At 37.4% G+C, this 16,287-nt stretch overlaps 1 protein-coding gene across 2 annotated transcripts in view; it reads right to left on the bottom strand.

Moving 5' to 3' along the window:
• The window catches only part of PRKD3 (protein kinase D3), an 86,026-nt gene that overhangs the window by 24,587 nt on the left and 45,152 nt on the right, over window positions 1-16,287 (bottom strand). For both annotated transcript variants that reach the window (XM_043918223.1, XM_043918224.1), the window contains exons 6-9: window positions 14,015-14,207; window positions 10,869-10,946; window positions 6,490-6,673; window positions 4,220-4,343 (exon numbers count right to left, since the gene is read on the bottom strand). In XM_043918223.1, coding sequence (XP_043774158.1) covers window positions 4,220-4,343; window positions 6,490-6,673; window positions 10,869-10,946; window positions 14,015-14,207 — 579 coding nt within the window. The remainder of the gene's footprint in view (window positions 1-4,219; window positions 4,344-6,489; window positions 6,674-10,868; window positions 10,947-14,014; window positions 14,208-16,287) is intronic.

The following is a 16,287-nucleotide window of genomic DNA, read 5'->3' as shown; positions in this document are numbered from 1 at the left end:
CGTATGCAATACTGCTCTCTACAGCATAGGACTTTACTTCCGTCACCCGTCACATCCACAACTGGGTGTTGCTTTTGCTCTCGCGGTGCACCTGGGAAACCGAGTGGCTGGGACCAAGGAGGTGATTAACACACACGGCCCGCCTGGGACAGTGCGATCTCCAAGCAACTGTTTACCTGAGCTGTTCAGACCTGGGAAGGGCACAAAGCGCATGCCCGACCCACAGAGACTGAGCCAGAACTGTGTCTGAGTGTCTCCTGTGGAGGTACGGGTCAGCAGTGGCCTGCTGCAGGGGCTCTGGGTGCACAGACCTCGGTATGGCATAAAGCCTCTTGGAGGAGGTCACCATTAACCCCACCATAGAACCACCAGAACTTATACAGGACTGAGGAAAGACTCTGGGAGGGCACAAACAAAACCTTGTGTGCACCAGGTCCCAGGAGAAAGGAGCAGTGACCCCACAAGAAACTGACCCAGACACGCCCATGAGTGTCCAGGAGGCCCCGGCAGAGGCATGGATTGGCAGTGGCCCGCTGCAGGGTCGGAAGCACTGAGTGCGGCAGTGCGTGCATCAGGCCTTTTCAAGAAGGTCGCCATTATCTTCACTACCTCCACCAGAGTTTGGCCTCAGGTTAAGCAGCAGGGAGGGAACACAGCCCTGCCCATCAACAGAAAATTGGATTAAAGATTTACTGAACATGGCCCAACCATCAAAACAAGACCCAGTTTTCCCCTCAGTCAGTCTCTCCCATCAGGAAGCTTCCATAAGCCTCTTATCCTTCTCCATCAGAGGGCAGACAGAATGAAAACCACAATCACAGAAAACTAAGCAATCTGATCACATGGACCACAGCCTTATCTAGCTCAACAAAACTATGAGCCATGCCATGCAGGGCCACCAATGACAGACGGGTCATGGCAGAGAGTTCTGACAAAACGTGGTCCACTGGAGAAAGGAATGGCAAACCACTTCAGTATTCTTGCCCTGAGAGCCCCATGAACAGTATGAATAGGCAAAAATGTATGACAAAAAGGTATAAACTCCCCAGGTTGGTAGGTTCCCAGTATGCTACTGGAGAAGAGTGGAGAAACATGCATTAGTACATGATATTTATCTTTCTCTTTCTGACTTACTTCCCTCTGTATAGGTTCTAGGTTCTAGGTTCATCCACCTCATTAGAACTGACTCAAATGTGTTCCTTCTTATGAGTGAGTCATATTCCATTGTGTATATGTACCACAACTTCTTCATCCATTAATCAGTTGATGGACATCTAGGTTGCTTCCATGTTCTAGCTACTGTAAATAGTGCTGTAATGAACAATGGGATACATGTGTCTCTTTTAATTTCAGAGTGTATTTAGAAGTGGGATTGCTGGGTCATATGGTGGTTTTATTCCTAGTTTTTTTTAACAAATCTCCATACTGTCTTCCATAGTGGCTGTATCAATTTATATTCCCATCTAAGTGCAAGAGCGTTCCCTTTTCTCCACACCCTCTCCAGCATTTTTTGTAGACATTTTGATGATGGCCATTCTGACTGGTGTGGGGTGACAGCTCATAGTTGTTTTGACTTGCATTTCTCTAATAATGAGTGATGTTGAGCATTTTTTCATGTGTGTTAGTCATCTGTATGTCTTCTTTGCAGAAATGTCTGTTTAGGTCTTTTTCCCACCTTTTTTTTTTTTCCCCCCTGCTTTTTGATTGGGTTGTTTCTTTTTCTGGTACTGAGTTGTATGCAATGCTTGTATATTCTGGAAATTAATCCTTTGTCAGTTGTTTCATTTGCTATTATTTTCTTCCACCCTGAGGGTTGTCTTTTCACCTTGCTTATAGTTTCCTTTGCTGTGCAAAAGCTTTGAAATTTAATCAGGTCCCACTTGTTTACTTTTGTTTTTATTTCCATTACTCTAGGAGGTGAGCCATAGAGGATCTTGCTTTGATTTATGTCATTGAGTGTTCTGCCTATGTTTTCCTCTAAGAGTTTTACAGTTTCTGGTCTCACATTTAGGTCTTTAATCCATTTCGAGTTTTTATCTTTTAAATTTTTTTTTAAAGTTTTTATCTTTTTAATCTTCGGGTATGGTGTTAGGAAGTGTTCTAATTTCATTCTTTTACATGTAGCTGTCCAGTTTTCCCAGCACCATTTATTGAAGAGGCTGTCTTTGCCCCATTGTATATTTTTGCCACCTTTGTCAGAATTAAGGCACCCACAGGTACATGGGTTTATTTCTGGGCTTTCTACCTTCTCCCATTGGTCTGTATTTCTGTTTTGTCCCAGTACCACACTGCCGTGATGACTGCAGCTTTGTGGTGAACTCTGAGTCAGGAAGGCTGACTCCTCCAGCTCCATTCTTTCTCAGGACTGCTCTGGCTATGCAGCTAGTATACTATTTGGCTAGTATTTTCATAACATTTTAAATTGTAATTTTTTTATTAAAAATGAGATCAAGATCTTATGTTTAAGAGTGATCTGCATTTCCTTGTCTGAGACCTATCCAGATTCATTGCCTATTTTTCTATTGTGTTCTGTGTTGGAAAAAAATTTTTTCCAGTTTGTCATTTGTCTTTGTTTCTGTTCTTTGCCATAAAGCATTGTTTTTTTTTAAACATGTGTCTATATAACTATTTTTTTAAATTAACACTTTACTTTTTTGGAACAGTTTAAGGTTCATCACAAATTAAGGGGAAGGGGCAGAGATTTCCCATATATACTTCCTGTCCCTAGGCATGCATAATCCCAGACCCCATCAACACCCTTATCAGAGTGGTACAATGGTTACAACTGATGAATCTACACTTGACACATCATGATCATAAAAGTCCATAGGTTATATAATATGGCTCATTCTTGGTGCTGTACATTCTATGTGTCTGGACAAATGCATAATGACAAGTACCTATCATTATGGTATTACATAGAGTATTTTCACTGCCCTAAAAATTCTGTGTTCTACCTGTTCATTCCTACTTGTCCCCACCCAGTACCCTCCAGTTCTGCCTTTTCTAGAATATCATATAGTTGGAATCATACAGTATGTAATCTTCTTACATTCGTTTCTTTCACTTAGCAATATACACTTAAGATTGCTCCAAGTCTTTTCATGGCTTGATAGCTTATTGCTTTTTAGTGCCGAATAACATTCCATTGTCTTCAGAACAGTTTATTTACCCATTTACCTACTGAAGGAGATCCATTATTTCCAGGTTTTTGGCAACTATGAATAAACCTATTATAAATATCTGTTTGCAGGTTTCCATGTGAATGTAAGTTTTTATCTCCTTTGGGTAAACAGCAAGGAGTATGACTGCTAGATCATTTGGTAAAAAGCATTTTAGTTTTGCATGAAACTACTAAACTGTCTTCAAATGTTGGCAATACCATTTTGCATTCCTACCAGCAATCAAAGAAAGTTTCTGTTGCTCTACATCTTGTCAGAATTTGGTGTTCTCAATGTTTATGATTTTGGCTATTAGAATAGCAGCAGATGAGCAGCGGTGTCCCACTGTTTAATTTGCATTTGCCTGATGACGCATCATTTCATATGCTTATCTGCCATCTAGGTATCTTCTCTGGCAAGGTCTTCAGCACATTGTTTAATCAGGTTTTTAAGTTTTTTTACTGTTGAATTAAATTCTTTGTATACTTTGAAGAAGAGTCTTTTACAGATATCTTTTTTGCATATATTTCTTCCAAGTCTGTGGCTTGTCATCTCAATCTTTTAACACTGTCTTTTGCAGAGCAGAAGTTTGTGAAGTGAAGTGAGAGTCGCTTAGTTGTGTTAGACTCTTTCTGACTCCATGGACTGTAGCCCACAAGGCTCCTCTGTCCATGGGATTCTCCAGGCAAGAATATTCGAGTGGATTGCCGTTCCCTTTTACAGGATATCTTCCTGACCCACGGATTGAACCTGGGTCTCCTTCATTGCAGGCAGATTCTTAACCATCTGAGGCACCAGGGAGTATCAATTCTTTCTGAGATTGTGCATTTGGTGGTGTATCATCAGACTTGCTTTGAATCTCTACTGTTCTACCAATTTATAAAAAATAGTACATTACATATTTCACCTTTTAAATATTCCTTACATCCTAAATAAAAAGATGGTTCCAGTGTACTATGATGTCTTAATATGTCTCATTGTCATTTTGACTTAAAAAACGCACAAAGTAAAGCACATAACAGTTTCACTGCCATAATACAATGCCTGTGGCTACTGACCAGGGTGTCCCTGCTGGTGTAATGGACCATCCACCCTTCCTTCACCATGGTGCTGCTCTTCCTCTTTGTGTGCTTGATGGACTGGACGACCCTCATCAGCGGAATGTTATTGCTTGTTGATGGACTAAAAAATATTTTAAATTTATGACAAATATTTATAATGTTAACTTAAAAGATTATCAATACAGTAAACTGATCAAACCCTTTCAAAGATGATTAAACTAAAATTCCCCAAAATATCTTAGGAAGACAAACAATGGCTTCAGAAGAAAAAGATAAATTAATCCTGTTATGATGATACATAGTTAATTTATAAAAGACAAAGATAATACTGTTAGGGGAAGCACACTGACAAACTGTCCACCTTGGCCAGGCTCTCAAGTAACCATTTGCATGAGTTATTTTACAACAGGAGGTTCCAGTAAGGAACACAGAATAAGCACTACCAACCAGAAGAGTTAGGGAAAGGTCAAAAGGAGACACTGTGTGTCCGCCCACTTCCCAGAATCCCTCTCGCTAGCATCCATCTTGGCTGAGCGATGCGTGTGCCAACAGGAAGGACTCTGAGTCAGAATGATTGGCCAATGACAACCCGGAAATTAATCCCATCACAATAAAACCAGAGACTGCGAGCCACGTGGCAGAGCAGTTCCCCTGGGTTCCCTCACCCTCCTGCTCTCCACCCGGGTGCCCTTTCCCAGTTTAAAATCTCTTGCTTTGTCAGCATGTGTCTCCTCGGACAATTCATTTCCGAGTGCTGGACAAGAGCCCGCTCTTGGGGCCCTGGAGGGGGGCCCCCTCTTCCTACAACAATACTGTAAGTCATCATTATTTGTCATCAATATTTCTGAAGGGCCACAAGACATAAGAAAGCAATGAAGAGCAGAAAGAATCCTCTCTGGTTGGCAAATCTGGAGCCTGAGAGAAGGTCTCATTTGGGATTGCTGCCAAAAATCGTACCCTAGATAACATGAAAAATTAATAAATTCATAACAAGACAAAATTCAAATATCAAATTCCATTATTCATGTTGTCAGCAACATTTACTAACAGAAGATACTGAAAGAAAAATGATTTACAGGTATTAAGAAAGTAAAAATAATAATGAAATGAGTCAGATCAGGTAATACTGAAACATAGGTCAGAAACAGTGGAGCTGGAGAGATAAGAGCACCTTGGCATAAGTGTGTGAAAAATACACTGCTTTTCAATTGAGTCTCAAACAGTTAAATACTTGCTCTTAAAACTGTGAAGTATCCATGATTAGGAAACCAGCTTAGTTCTCTTAAGTCTTTAATTTGGGCAAACGTTTAGTTAATAATGATAATGATAATAATAGCTATAATTCAATGATAAGACAAACTGAATAAATGACTCAGCCATGTGAGACTGACAAATGACCCATTTTCTCTAAATACCTATTTGCTGCCAATGAAAAACAAAACCTGCTTGAAATGTTAACAGTGTATCACAAAGTAGTGTATCTTATAGGCTGTATCTAAAAAAACTGAATTTCTATAAATATAGGAGGATATATAAGTCTCATAATCCAGGAGCATTTTTACAAAGTGCTAACAGATGAACTGCAATATGAAAACTGCCCCCAAATTCATCACCATCATCTCTGTGCAGCATTCTCAGGTATAATTCTTACTGAGGTTTGCAACATTAGCTAACATGCCTGTGTGAAGAAACTTGTTGCTTTACCTGACAGTCCAATGCTGGCACTTTGTGAAAGACTGATACACAGCTAGGTATCATTATCTAGACTGTATTTAAATAAAGCATTTTTCTTTTTAAGAAAACAGGATTCTCATACCTTCCCATCTTGAGTGGACAGCAAGAGGAATATAATTTATTTTGGAAAAATACTGTGGTACATGTAAAAGCATTAGCCACAATTTAACTGATTTTAAATTACATTTTTGGGGGGGGGATGAATTGGGAGATTGGGATTGACAAGCATATAGTACTGTATATGAAAGAGATAACTAATGAGAACCTACTGTAGAGCACAAGGAACTCTACTCAATGCTCTGTGGTGATCTAAACGAGAAGGAAATCTAAAAAATAGGGGATCTATGTGTATGTATAATTGATTAACTTTGCTATACAGCAGAAACTAACACCATTGTAAAGCAACTATACTTCAAGAAAAAAAATTACATTTTTAGGTTCCACTTAAAGAGATATGATTTGTTCTTTTTTAATAGAACTCCTGGACTGACCTTGCATTTGGAAATAGCTTGCAGTCCATACCCATGCATTACCTGATTGTTTTAACAGCTTCTTCGTCTCTTTCCACATCAAGATCAGATGGATCCAAGAAAAACATTTTATCTTCTGGGGGAGATGGTTCTTCCGTGTCATCCAAACCCCGACTACCATCACTGTTCATGTCACTACTGTCAACATCCATTGGTATATCTGTATCTGTTCCCAAAGTAGATGGTTCTGGCAAAGTTTTAAATGAATTCAGAATTTTACATTAATGGAATATCAATACACCTAAATAGAGACAGTATATCAAATGTGAAAACAAGTTTTAAAATTCTTAAATGAAATTACAGAAAAATATTTTTATATTCAAGATAAAGAAATATTCCTTAGGATGACAGAAGTGTAAAAACCATAAGGCAGAAAATTAATTTGATTGCATCAAAATTTTAAATTTTGATAATGACAAGATACTAGAAGCAAAGTAAAAGGTTAGCCACTATATTATAGACCTGGCCAGCTGATTTTCCACAAGTGTCTAAGACAATACAAGGAAAAAAGAACATTCTGTTCAGTATACGGTCATAGGACAAATGGGTATTTATATGCAAAAAAGGAAATTGGAAGTTCTCCTTAAATCAATTACAAAAATTAACTTAAAGTGGATCACAGACCTAAATATAAGAGTTTAATCTTATAAAACTCTTAAAAGAAAGCATAGGTGTAAACTTTGGGATCGTGAGTTAGGCAAAGCCTTCTTAGATATACCACCGAAAACCTAAATGACAAGAAAAAAACAAATAAATTGGACTTCATCAAAATTTAAAACTTCTCTGCTAAAAATGACACCTTAAAGAAAGTGAAAAGGCAGAGCACAGAATGGTAGAAAGTATCTGCAAATCATGTATCAAATAAGTGACTTCTATGCAGAATATTTAAAGAATTCTTACAACTCAATAATAAAAAGATAAATAAATAACCTAGTTAAATGGGCAAAGGACCAGAAGAGATATCGCTCTGAAGCAGATGTAAAAATGACCATTTATATTGCGTATATAAAAAGATACGCAATGTCAGTTAGCCATCTGGGAAATGCAATCAAAACTATAATGAGACATCACTTCATACTCACTAGGATGGTGACAATCAAAACGACAGACAATTAACAAGTGGTGGAAAGGATACGTAGAAATGAGAATCCTCATACACTGCTGGTGGGAATGTAAAATGGAATGGCTGCTTTTGTAAACAGTTTGGCAGTCCTCAAAATGTTAAACAAAGATACCATATGACTCAACAGTTCCACTACTGGCTATCTACCCAAGTGGAATGGAAACACATGTAGTCAATTGTACTCAAATGTTCATAGCTGCCTTGTTCCTAATAGCTCCAAAATGGATACAACTCAAAGGACTATGGCTGACTGGTGAATGAATGAATCAAGTGTGGAACATTCAGGCAGAGGAATATTACTCATCAATAAAAAAACAATGAAGTATCGATACATGCAACATGGATGAACCTTGAAAACATTATGCTAAGTGAAAGAAATTAGTCACAAAGACTACACATTCTATGATTCTATTTATATGAAATGTCTAGAAGGGACAACCTGATACAGATAAAAGTTGACTTAGTGGTTGCCAGGGGCTAGCACAGAAAAGTGGATGGGAAGTGACAACTAATTGGTATGGAGTTCTTCTCAGGATGATGAAAATGCTCTAAAATTAGGCTGTAGTGATGGCTGTATAACTGGGAATAAACTAAATGTGTGAACTGTACAGTATACAACTCATATGTCAATAAAGCTGACGAAGAATTCGTAGAATATATAACATGTGAACAGGTAGTTTAGAGAGAAAAAAACTAATTAATTAAACAGTAAATATCTGAAAAAGATAAATGAACGCTAAAATAAATATAAATGGTATTTCATATCCACTTGTCAAAAGGTAGACAGGACAAAAATACATGAACTAGCTAAATCTAGAAAAGATTTCAATCATGTGGAAAAGCTGTATTAATTCTGAGCAACTGAAATGAAGAAACCAATCATGCTCTGTCAACTGTCTTAAACAGCAACCACAGAAAACATACCACATGAGAAAAGGTTAAACTCTTAAGGACACTAATTTCCACTCTTATGCTTTTCCTCCTATATCCATTCTCCAGGGAATCTTCCTAACCTAAGGATCAAACCTAGGGCTCCTGCACTGCAGGCAGATTCTTTACCATTTGAGCCACCAGGGAAGCCTTTCCTATAGAACACAGTTCAGTTCAGTTCAGTAGCTCAGTCGTGTCCAACTCTTTGTGACCCCATGAATCGCAGCACGCCAGGTCTCCCTGTCCATCACCAACTCCCGGAGTTTATTCAAACTCATGTCCATCAAGTCAGTGAGGCCATCCAGTCATCTCATCCTCTGTCGTCCCCTTCTCCTCCTGGCCCCCCACTTCTCCTCCTGCCCCCAATCCCTCCCAGCATCAGGGTCTTTTCCAACGAGTCAACTCTTCGCATGAGGTGACCAAAGTATTGGAGTTTCAGCTTCAGCATCAGTCCTTCCAATGAACACTCAGGACTGATCTCCTTTAAGACGGACTGGTTGGATCTCCTTGCAGTCCAAGGGACTCTCAAGAGTCTTCTCCAACACCACAGTTCAAAAGCATCAATTTTTCGGCACTCAGCTCTCTTCACAGTCCAACTCTCTCATCCACCCATGACCACTAGAAAAATGATAGCCTTGACTAGACGGAACTTTGTTGGCAAAGTAATGTTTCTGCTTTTTGACTGTGGCTCAGATCATGAACTCCTTATTGCCAAATTCAGACTTAAATTGAAGAAAGTAGGGAAAACCACTAGACCATTCAGGTATGACCTAAATCAAATCCCTTATGATTATACAGTGGAAGTGAGAAATAGATTTAAGGGACCAGATCTGATAAGAGTACCTGATGAACCATGGACAGAGGTTCGTGACACTGTACAGGAGACAGGGATCAAGACCATCCCCATGGAAAAGAAATGCAAAAAGGCAAAATGGTTGTCTGAGGAGGCCTTACAAATAGCTGTGAAAAGAAGAGAAGCTAAAAGCAAAGGAGGAAAGGAAAGATATTCCCATTTGAACACAGAGTTTCAAAGAATACCAAGGAGAGATAAGTAAGCCCTCCTCAGCAATCCATGCAAAGAAACAGAGGAAAACAACAGAATGGAAAGACTAGAGATCTCTTCAAGAAAATTAGAGATACCAAGGGAACATTTCATGCAAAGATGGGTTCGAAAAAGGACAGAATCAGTATGGACCTAACATAAGCAGAAGATATTAAGAAGAGGTGGCAAGAATATGCAGAAGAACTGTACAAAAAAGATCTTCATGACCCAGATAATCACGATGGTGTGATCACTCACCTAGATAGAGCCAGACATCCTGGAATGTGAAGTCAAGTGGGCCTTAGAAAGCATCACTATGAACAAAGCTAGTGGAGATGATGGAATTCCAGTTGAGCTATTTCAAATCCTGAAAGATGATGCTGTGAAAGTGCTGCACTCAATATGCCAGCAAATTTGGAAAACTCAGCAGTGGCCACAGGACTGGAAAAGGTCAGTTTTCATTCCAATCCCAAAGAAAGGCAATGCCAAAGACTGTTCAAATTACCGCACAATTGCACTCATCTTACACACTAGTTAAGTAATGCTCAAAATTCCTATAGAACTACTTATACTCAATTTTTTACTAGCCATGTAATATTAAGGAAAAGTTATGCTGCAAGTTTGCTCCTTTCTTCCAAATAAGGTCATCACTTTGAGTGATATAATCTTGAAAAGGGGGGGGGGGGGAAGGTAAAAAAGCAAGAATGTTCAGCTAAGTGATTATTTGATGGAAAAAGAGAAGTGAGACAGTACAATGACTTCTAAAGACTATGAACTTCGATGCCAGACCACACAGGTTCAAATCCCAACTCTACCACTGCTGGTTTTAACTCTTAAGCAAATTATTTAATGCTTTTGTGCCTAAGGTTACTCATCTCTAAGTCCTTATCTCAAAAGGTTATTCTCAGGTTTCAATGTCAATATATTTAAAATGTTTACAGCAATGCCTGGCATACATTAAGTAGTCAATAAATACTGGAAATATGAAATAGTTCTAGGGACAACAGCAGGGTTATAAAATAAGTTTTGCTATGTATAAAGATAAACAAGAATATGCAGCACCATTTGCCACATTTGACTACAGAGTGGTAGGTGGTTAAAGGAGACCAGAAGGCATAAATAAAAGTATACTATTAGTGATATCTGTATTTTGCTTTTGTATTATTAAATCAGAAAAAAGTCAAAGAAACAAAGTAAACAAAATAAAATATGCAAATATAACCTTATATAAAGATAATACACAAAAGAATTGTGATCTTTTCTGTAAATTAAGAAAAAGACTTTTACCTCCATTGAAAGTAACCTCTCCAAGGCAGTCTCTTGGTACTTTAGATGCACATCGTTTATGGCAGTTGAATTTACAATCTAAAATAAAATATTCATCTTATTAATTTATGTAAAAAGTCAGGCAGTATCAGATATGGTTAAAGACTTTCTTTACTCACACATATAGTATTATTAAATAATGATGATGAAATAATAAATATTTCCTCTATAAGAACTCAGGTCTTGGATTAAAGGTCTGGTTTCATATTCTGATACCACCTCTTAATAGTTGGTTAATCCCTCAGTGCTCAGTTTCTTTATCTGTAAAATGAAGTCTATACCACTTGTATAACACTTTGCCAAAATGTTGCTGCAGATCCATGCTTCCCTCCCTTACGTCACATTCTTCTTTCCACATCCCCCTTAAACAGTTTCTCAGGCTGATTAAATTCCTTTCCAACATATGTCAGTCAGTTACTTTCAATTCCTAATTATTAGGACCTGGTTCTTATGCAGAAGAGAAATTGCAATGCTACAACCACTTATTAGGAATTAGTAAGAGCTTTCCCAGACAACCGTGTAAGAAAGGACTGAGCTTCTCACGCACGAGGTCCCTCACCTGTAGTATAAAATGGCTCAGCCTGCAAGAACCTCGGAGCTGACTGCACTGCAGATGAGTGTCAGTCAGGTCCAAGCTGTTCAATACTACTGTGTAACTCATGGTTCTCCAACTGTGGTCACCAGGCCCGGAGCATCAGCATCTTTTGAGATGCACGATCTTGGTAGGGCCCCACCCCTAATCTACTATGTCAGCAGCTCAGGGAGTGAGGTTGAGAAACAGGTACTTTAATGACTTCTTCAGTTAACATTAAAACTGAAACCACTGCTATAACTACTCTCTATCACCACCTTGAAAATAATTCTACCAACAATAAATGGGTAAAAATAATTTCAAGTCCTGACTTAGAATAATTTTGTAACGCCTATAATTAAAGAAAACTCTTGGTATCATGCCAGTAGAATACAGAAAGGTCATTATAAGAAAAAGCTCTATGAAATTAATAATTTGGTGGATGAGAAAACCTGCATTATGTAATAACGTCTTCAAAAAGGTGAGGCCCTAGGAAAATTCATGTGACACTAATATTAACACTTGCATACATTTAAATATTTGTTTTTTATCTCATGAGGTTTGCAAATTGTGAAAACAACAAGGTTTCCCTTTCCCTCTGAAATGTAAAGCCAAGCTTACCATCCGTATGCAGCAAGTATGTAGTTCTAATGACAGTCATTTACACTTCTCTATATTCCTGCCCATGTTTTTTATTAATTTATTTGTGTTTTCTTTTATCCTATATATGCTTATATAAGCTGCCCTGAAATTTTAATATAACAAAGTGGAAAACAGATGAATGAATAAATTAATTGCTCTTAGAATTGTATATTTTTTCTCAAATGATCCTGCGTAACTGTTTTAACTATTTTTTTTCCTTAGCTTAACATGTGAATGAAAATGTCTATTTTACTTCTGAAGTAAAAATACAAGGGTTACTGAATTAAATTATGACTTTTTGATACTTTCTGAACCAAAATAAGCATAAAACATTATTCTTTTAAAGCTCTAAGAAGTTAAACTACTAAGCCAGTCATATAGTTAACTGATTTTATTCAAAACTCACTAATCTACATACATATTTTATTTATTCATTCTTTTAAAAAGTACTGTGCTTTTTTGCATGCAGTTTTAGGATGTTTCTGTTCTACTCAGCAGAACGGCATATTTACTACCTTCACTAAGATTATCTGCTGGCTAGAATTTGTACATCTGTTCTTAATGTTCTTTCCCAAAACATTCTTTAGTGGCTGCTTGCCAATACACTTCAGTGTTGATATTTAAAGTATTAATTTATATATTAACTCATATTCAAAAGTAAGCTGTAGAAATAAAATTTCAACATTTAATTAAGCTTGCCTGATGGTTATTAAATATTGGCAACAAATGTACAATGTATTCTCTATTTGATATTCTCCTATGTAGCCATATATTGCTAAGAAAAGTTTTCTTATATACTTAAAAATTAAATTTACACATAAATTATTTAATTCAACACTGTCAACAGGACTTACTGTCACAAAGATCTCAATTTCAATGGTTCACCTACATAAAACTAGGTAATTCAATTCCACAAATACTTTTACATAAAAAGTATGGTATCAAGAAGTAATGATAATTACAATAATCACATGAAAAATAAGTACATAAGATTATAGACAGATTTACTTATATCTTATCTTGGCTTAATGCCTAATAACAGATTTAAACTCTCTATTTTGGTTTTCACATAATTGTGCAGCACTGTTGAGAAGATGTGAGACAAAAAGATAAAAGCATCTTTTAAAAGCATTAAAACATTACATAACTACAGGAAACCATTACTCTATTAAAAACCTAGTTCATTAGAGATGTTTTTGGAATTCTATGATAATGTTTAAGGTTAGTAGCCAAATATAGATGGTCCCCATTATAATTCCAGTGGCTTCTACTACTTCTGCCTGCTTCAGTGTGATTGTTTAGAATGACAATTTTGGTACAGCTCTCACAGCCACATAATGAAAGCAACAATAAAACTCTTCTAACATGTTGATGTGTGTGTGTATGAATACTTAATGGAAAGTTCAGTTCAGTCGTGTCTGGCTCTTTGCGACCCCATGGACTGCAGCACACCAGGCCTCCTGTCCAACACCAACTCCCAGAGCTTGCTCACTCATGTCCACTGAGTTGGTGATTCCATTTAATGGAAAGAGGAGGGCATTATTTTATATTTTGGGTAGTGTCTCTGGCTCTGGAATCACAAAGACATAAGCTCAAATATTAGCTTACCTGCTCACTAATGGTTCCATATTGACAACTGTTAAGCAGCCACATCTCACGGATTCAAATTCTAGTTTTTCTGTTTACACTCTAATTTTTCTTTAGCATAGCTCCTGGTACAGAATACACATGTTGCAGATACCAGTCATCGTCAATAGATACACATATATGCGTATTTTTTTTTTAACTATGAGACCAATTTATTTGCTTAAGCCTTGTGAAGTAAAAAGTATTTTGTTATAATTGCTAACAAAAACAAATATGAATTTTACTTCAGAAAATCATGCAATCCTACCTTTACACTGCATTCCCTGGCGAAAGAGGCCTTTCAGTAACCGCTTGCAGTACTGACATATCGTGGGACGGGTGTATGAGTGAACAGCAAACGTGTGTGGGACTTTCACCCTGCACATGACCATCTTTTCCATCCAGATTGGGCGACCACTCCAAGAAGGAATTCTCTTACTAGGTTCTTGGTGAACATGTGACTAAAACATAAGTAATTTCCATAGTGTAAGTCAATATTAAAAACAAAGTATTCAGATCAGGGTTTGACCACAGAAGTCATTTATTTCAAACACTAAAGCCACAAATAAAAAAATGTGGATCTCAGCAGTTTCCCTTGGAAGCTTAACTTACCAACCCTCGAATAAGGAAAGTGTAGAATTTTTTTGCTATTATTTATGCAAGGTATTTTCATCCTCACAGACATGTATCCATTGATTAACTATTATTTGCCAGGCACATATGACATTTCACAAATAAAAAACAAAACCTTAAAATGAGTTTATAACATGTTCAAATTCCTTACCAAGAAATTAATCACAGGAAAATTAAGTAAATTCAGAAGGGTTAGTGCTGCTCATGTTGAGCTACTGAACACAACGTCTGAAAATATTTTAAAACAAGTCTTGGTTTTTTACATCTGTTTTAGTAAATACTAAAGTATGTAAAAATCTTTCATTAATAATGGCAGATGCAAATTAAAACAACTTTACCCTTAGTAATAATGCTTTAAGAAGTTCGTTGATATTTTAAGTATATTCCAGTTATTTGGTTTTTTCCCTCTCAGGTGAGCAAAAAGGAAAATTAAAGAAGGTGTTGGTTAAAATTTTTTGTGTCGTTTGAGGGATAAACGGACTTTTAAACTATGACCCTTTTTATGTATACAAAGGAAACAATCAATTTAATTCCAGGTCAGATCAATATAGCTCATCACATTCATTCAACATTCATTGACTGTCCTATACTATGTATTGGAAATATGAAAATGAACACAGTCCATATTCTCAAGGACAAAACCCAAATACCTAACTGCCATCTAGATGCACCGCAGATCTTGCTGGAGCTGCCTGCATCCTTCACTGCCAGGACTGCCGTCTGTAACTAGTACTGTGGGTAACTCAGAATGGAGTCACTGTACACTGATACATGTTCAACCAACAGAAGCCAAAAGAAATCAAAAGACAGAGAAGTGTACAGGAGAAATGAGAGGAGAAGAAAATAAAGGGCTTTTTTTCCTGAAGGAAGTAGGAGGAAGGAAAAAAGAAAAGGACTGACCACTGGAGGAAACACTACAAAAACAACACAAATACAGCCCCCGCGGGATAGTTTTTCAATAATGTGTAGCCAGAAACGTTCTAAAGCAAATTACGAAGCAGTTAAAGAAAAGTACAAAAAGAATGTTAAAACCCAAACCAAACTTGCAGACTTCAGCTCTCTATGGTGTCCTGCTCTAGTCTGGCCCACCCCTCCTCCACGTACAGAGCACCGTCAGCAAAAGGAACACTGAAGTGATTCCTCAGAGCTGATAAAGCAGCCAGCAGGAACTAGAAACGGATGCCTTCAGCTTTTGCTTATCCCTGGGCCCCTAGTCTAGTGGTGTCTCAACACTGTGTTTCTCTTGCTTCTGCTTCAACCACTTAGTCTGTGTCTCAAGCTTAAAACATACACATGGAAAGACTGACCTGAGTTATACCTGGGTCTTCTACTTAGCAGTGCAGTGATTCTTAACCTTTTCCCCATCTGAACACCCTTATGCAATCTAACCAGTAATAGTGGTTTACCATCTACTGAGTGAAGAAGGCAAGAAAGGCACAACAGACTTAATCAGCATTTGGAGGATGGAGAATGCTGGCAGAATTGCCTGGAGCACTTGGCTAAAATGGGACCAGTGAGAGTAAGCAGAATTGAGTGGAAGCTCTTTTCTTACCTTGCTTTAATGGCCCTCTTTACAAATTACTTCTTAACTTAAACTCTTTCTTTCTTATTGACGTGTAGCCAGAAATTTTCTGAAAGTAATCTAATTATTTCCACAATGTGTGTTTAAACTAATTTTGGCTGAATTGCTCATAAAAACTTCATAACAATACTGCCAACTCTCAGTCACATAAAATAATAAAGGCAATACAAAAAATTTAAAGGGGGCGATTCCCCAATTATATATATTTAACTTTGGAAGATTATTCAGTGAAAGAAATATTTTTAATGTGCACACTTAAGAATCAAGAATTTCTTTCTACCTTGATTCTGTACTGTTCCTGTAGAAATTTTCCCAAATGGGGAACG

This window comes from Cervus elaphus, chromosome 11, assembly GCF_910594005.1.
Source record: "Cervus elaphus chromosome 11, mCerEla1.1, whole genome shotgun sequence".
Lineage (NCBI taxonomy): Eukaryota > Metazoa > Chordata > Mammalia > Artiodactyla > Cervidae > Cervus > Cervus elaphus.
Note: the sequence above shows the minus strand (reverse complement) of the source record. Positions and strands in the feature narration are given on the sequence as shown.